Genomic DNA, 5,526 nt, shown 5'->3' with positions numbered 1-5,526 from the left:
ACTCCCTTATATCTTATCTGTATTAGAACAATGAGGCTGTATTCCTTTCTGGAGAGGGTGGGGGCTGTTTGCGTATTCAAGAAGTTAATAATAATAATAATAATAATAATAGATTTTATTTGTAAAAAGCACTTTACATTTAGCAAACAACCTCACAGTGCTAGTGTTTTCAAAAAAAATAAAAATTTAAAATAATAATAATAAAAAAATAAAAATTAAAAAATTAAATAAAAACTGGAACAGCCTAATAGCTAGAACTAGTATGCATATATCTATAAAAAATATTTGATAAAAAGAAGGGTTGTTAAGCCTTTTCTAAAAGCATCCACAGTCTGTGGTGCCCTCAGGTGGTCAGGGAGAGCATTCCACAGACTGGGAGCGGCGGAGCAGAAAGCCCGGTCTCCCATAGTCCGTAGCTTTGTCCTCGGAGGTTGGAGGAGGTTATCCTGTCCTGAGCGGAGGTGTCGTGTGGAGGATTTGGGGGGCATTTCCATGGAGGCACTGGTGGGTTAGTAGGGAGACTTTGAATTCAATCCTGAGTGGAACGGGAAGCCGGTGAAGGGGTTTGAGAATTGGTGTGATGTGGTCGTATTTCCGCACTCTCATCAGGATCCTAGCAGCACTATTTTGTATGTATTGCAGCTTCTGGATGTTCTTGCTTGGGGAAGTGCGTTGCAGTAGTCTAGCCTGTTGTGTGTTCCTGTTTGAATGTTAGACCATCCCGAGATGACGGTATGACTGTATTGATGTGGGCTGGTCTCCTAAAGCTTTATTAAAACTTGATAATATTCCTATTCTGTCTTGATGGTCCTTCTTACTCTGCATATATGTCATCTGAAAGAATTTGGGATTGACCAGTGACTTTAATTCCCTGGGAGGAAAGGCTGGTCAGACGCAACAAGCTCTACTTGGATAGTCAAGTTTTTTCTGAGGTGGTACTTGGTGTAAGAAGTTTGAGCACCACTGACTTCTCATCTTATCACACAAGACAACCGGACTAAATTGCAAATATTTTTTGGTAAACTGCAGTAATAACCTCCAGGCATAATCAAAAGAGCTTCGGGTTTAATGATAACTTTATTAGAAAGACAGGTCAAAGGCAAATAGTCGCAGTGTATGTTCCAGTTTAGAGATGTTACAAAGCTCTGCTGCTGGCGCATGTTCAAATGTGGACTTTTGGAACCAGTCATGCAAGAGAGCTTCTTGTGTGTTTTGTGTGGTTGAACTGAGTTGACAGGCATTAGAGGAACTACTGCACCATGAAACATTAGCCAGCTGGGGGCGCAAACAAAAACGCATCAAGAGAAACATGCGTGTAGGCACTTGTTTGAACCTCTACTGTACGTCATCCATCACCTGGGAGATGTCACAGGAAGTCTCTTGAAGCGTCTCTGGAAGGCAGTGCACATGGCATTATTTAAGGGCTGGTAATTAAAAACTTGTGCTTATAATGTGCCAAATAATTTAAAAAACACCCTCCACGGCCCAGTCTGACTGCTAAAGCTTGAGAGGAATGACAGGCCAGTACTTGGGCTGCTTGAGGTCACAGTTCCTGTCAAAAGTGAGCTGCATGGACGTCTCCATGGCCAGGATCTTGGCGGCGTCCTCGCCGTACAGCTTCTTCATCTCAGCCCGACGCCTCTCGCCTGGCCGCTCGCAGGGCGGGGCCGCGCTGGTTCGCCAGGAGACGCTGCGCAGGTCCTGGTCGGCCGGGACGTAGCTGTCATGTCGCTCTGCTTCAATTTGCTGCTGCTTCCCTGCGATGGAGATGATAATAGTGATAATTAGAGATGTCCGATAAATGCTTTAAAATGTAATATCGGAAATTATCGGCATGGGTTTCAAAAGGTAAAATGTATGACTTTTTAATACGCCGCTGTGTACACGGACGTAGGGGGAAGTACAGAGCGCCAATAAACCTTAAAGGCACTGCCTTTGCGTGCCGGCCCAGTCACATAATATCTACGGCTTTTCACATATGAAAAGGCATACTTGGTCAACAGCCATACAGGTCACACAGAGGGTAGCCGTATAAACAACTTTAACACTGTTACAAATGTGCGCCACACTGTGAACCCACACCAAACAACAATGACAAACACATTTCGGGAGAACATCCGCACCGTAACGCAACATAAACGCAACAGAACAAATACCCAGAACCCCTTGCAACACTAACTCTTCCGGGACGCTACAATATACACCCCCCGCTAACCCCTATGCCCCCCCCCCACCTCAACCCCACACCCCCAAACCCGCCCACCTCAACCTCCTCATGCTCTCTCAGGGAGAACATGTCCCAAATTCCAAGCTGCTGTTTTGAGGCATGTTAAAAAAATTATGCACTTTGTGACTTCAATAATAAATATGGCAGTGCCATGTTGGCATTTTTTTTCCATAACTTGAGTTGATTTATTTTGGAAAACCTTGTTACATTGTTTAATGCAGTGGTCCCCGTGGGCCGATTGGTACCGGGTCGCACAAGAAATTAAATAAATAAATAAATAAAAAATGTCTATGTTTATTTCTTTATGACAAAAAAAAAAAAATAAATAAATAAAAATACCATAACTCTTTCCCCCCCCCCCCGGTCCGTGGGACAAATTTTCAAGCGTTGACCGGTCCGCAGCTACAAAAAGGTTGGGGACCACTGGTTTAATGCATCCAGCGGGGCATCACAACAAAATTAGGCATAATAATGTGTTAATTCCACGACTGTATATATCGGTATCGGTTGATATCGGTATCGGTAATTAAGAGTTGGACAATATTGGAATATCGGATATCGGCAAGAAAGCCATTATCGGACATCTCTAGTGATAATAGTCAACAAAGAACCGCATGTCCACTTACTTAACTCTGCTCTGTGTTTCTCCGTCTGGGCAAAATACTGCCGAAGCTCCTCGCTGATCTCCATGTTGCTGACGTCGCATTCAATCTCGCAGTCCGAGCGGCTCTCCTCTTCTTCTTCGCTGTCACTTTTGCTGGCGTGCCAGTCAGCGTAGCGCTCTTGGGTGTCGGGACGGCGCTGGGGCCGGTCGAAGGGGCCGTAAGCGGCCTCTAGGGCCTTTTGGTAAGCTCGCCTGTGCCTCTGCTGCCACGCCATCGCCTGCTGGTAGTGCTGCCAGTATCGACCGTACACCGGGCTGGAAAAGAAGGACATCTGAGCGCGTATGTCCTCCTGCAGAGGAGAAGAAAGTTAGGCTTGTTGCTGAGATTTGATGACCTATATTGAGTAAAACATGCTTGAAACTAGAAAATCAACTGTTGCAAAGCTGTGTCATCAACACTCACAAGTATAAAACTACTTTTTTAAAGTAATAATTTCTTATTTCAGGCATGAAAAAAAAATCATGACTTTGACACAATTGTGTCTCATATTAAAACAGATGACAGCCAAATGGACTTTGCTGTTTTATTTTCAATGAAACAATAGAAAATACCTACTCATATAGTAGTACAGTTGTTATTAGTGAGAACATACTTGTTTTAATGTATTTTGGGGTTCTTGAGGTTAGCTAATTGTACTTGTTTTGGAAAGTCTTGACAAGCCAAATTTTCTTGTTATATTGGCAGATAATTTTGCTTAGTTCAAATAAAATACCCCTAATTTTTGTATTTTTTATTCTTGTTTTTGAACACTGACTTTTTGCAGTGTGGTAAGTTAGACAGTTCCCCTCAGGATTGCACACTTTACACTATTTTGTTACACTTTATAAAGCATTTCTTACCCATTCCTTATTTTTGCACATTAATTCAAGAGCTGAGTATTAAGTGTTCAAACGGATTTTAGAATTGTGTTTACATTAGGGCTGCAATTAACAACTAATTTGATAATCGATTAATCTGTCGATTATTACTTTGATTAATAATCGGATAAAAGAGACAAACTACATTTGTATACTTTCCAGTATTTTATTGAAAAAAAACCAGCATACTGGCACCATACTTATTTTGATTATTGTTTCTCAGCTGTTTGTAAATGTTGCAGTTTATAAATAAAGATTTATAAAAAATAATTTAAAAAAAGCCTCTGCGCATGCGCATAGCATAGATCCAACGAATCGATGACTAAATTAATGGCCAACTATTTTTAGAATCGATTTTAATCGATTAGTTTTTGCAGCCCTAGTTTACATTGAATGTTTTCCATGGTTGTGTTGACATTTCCCCTCTGCTTCGATAGCTGAGGGAATTACTAACAGAAGAATGTTACATTAAAAAAAAAAAGTTTATTGTTTGTTTTTCTTCTGCTCCTTGATAGGTCCAAAATATCAATAATTATCGATATCGACCGATATTTGGTGATAGTTTTCAGCCATGCCTATTTTCATGTAGCCTATTGATAGTTATCATGCATGCACATAAGCTGTTTTTACCATGTTTGTCTGCTGGCAGCATCCACAAGGTCGCGCTAAAGAGGAATTCTGGGGGAAAAGTGCATAAAAAAACATAAAAACGGCACAAATATGAGCAAAGTGCTGTTATGTTAGCATGGCTAATGCTGCTCAGTAACAAATGCTAACAGTCGATGCTAACATTGCACAAACATAGAAGCATGAGCTGTTTAACTTCACCCGAAGAACGCCAACTTTTACCTGGATGACTTGGGGAAAAAAAGATGCATGTGACGTTAAAAACAGAAGAGGTCTTCGTTGTCGTATTCACATTTTTAAGAGACACATTTCACCTCGGCTCCAAACTCTCCTTAATGACAACATTTCCCAGCATCCTCTGCGGCGTAGCAGGCAGAAACACAACATTACAATTTCCCAGCATCCTCTGCGGCGCAGCAGGCAGCAACACAACATTGCACTGTGTCAAAGTGGCGCCGCTTAGTGGGCATTAAGGGAACATGCAAAAGCGAGACAACTCAAAAAAATATATCTAATTTTTTAGCGATTTACTTCTTACTTATAATATTTCACAATAGTATGCCAATAATGTGGAACGATAATTTAATGTTCAAAATAAAATACTGTGCTCTGGCCTGGCCGGAAGTGGTCCAAGAACAAACAAATACAGGTCTTGAACATTTTTAAATCATTCAAATAAACTATTTATTCATCACGATTATTATCGTAAATAAAAATAATAATAATAGATTTTATTTGTAAAAAGCACTTTACATTGAGTAGACAACCTCAAAGTGCTACAGTGTATTAAAAAAAATAAAAATAAAAAGATAATATAAAATAAAATAAAAACTAGAACAGCCAAATAGCTAAAACTAGTATGCATATATCTAAAAAAGGCTTTTTAAAAAAGAAGGATTTTTAAGCCTTTTTTAGAAGCATCCACAGTCTGTGGTGCCCTCAGGTGGTCAGGGAGAGCGTTCCACAGACTGGGAGTGGCGGAGCAGAAAGCCCGGTCTCCCATTGTTTGTAGCTTTGTCCTCGGAGGTTGGAGGAGGTTCGCCTGTCCGGAGCGGAGATGAGATTAGGCTATAAGAAAACTTTTTTTTATTTTTATTTTTTTAAACAACAAATGCATTGAAAGACAATGAAATGTGAATTCAAATACAAC

The 5,526-nt window shown here is 40.6% G+C and overlaps 1 protein-coding gene across 1 annotated transcript; it reads right to left on the bottom strand.

Annotated features, from left to right (window-relative positions):
• Nucleotides 1-1,064: 1,064 nt before the first annotated feature.
• Nucleotides 1,065-4,754, bottom strand: gemin8 (gem (nuclear organelle) associated protein 8). The gene is made up of 4 exons (XM_062038725.1): nucleotides 4,599-4,754; nucleotides 4,380-4,427; nucleotides 2,854-3,181; nucleotides 1,065-1,757 (listed from the first exon to the last, which is right to left on the bottom strand). Exons 2-4 carry the CDS (start codon nucleotides 4,380-4,382, stop codon nucleotides 1,498-1,500), a joined length of 591 nt encoding a protein of 196 aa, XP_061894709.1. The 5' UTR covers nucleotides 4,383-4,427; nucleotides 4,599-4,754; the 3' UTR covers nucleotides 1,065-1,497.
• Nucleotides 4,755-5,526: the final 772 nt, after the last annotated feature.

Source organism: Entelurus aequoreus, linkage group LG01 (genome assembly GCF_033978785.1).
Source record: "Entelurus aequoreus isolate RoL-2023_Sb linkage group LG01, RoL_Eaeq_v1.1, whole genome shotgun sequence".
NCBI lineage: Eukaryota > Metazoa > Chordata > Actinopteri > Syngnathiformes > Syngnathidae > Entelurus > Entelurus aequoreus.
This window is presented reverse-complemented; position numbering and strand designations above follow the sequence as displayed.

Bases quoted from the DNA above. Each gene is read 5' to 3' on its own strand.
- gemin8 (XM_062038725.1), bottom strand. The intron at 1,758-2,853 runs GTAAGTGGACAT...TCTCCATCGCAG, and splicing joins GAAACACAGAGCAGAGTTAA to GGAAGCAGCAGCAAATTGAA.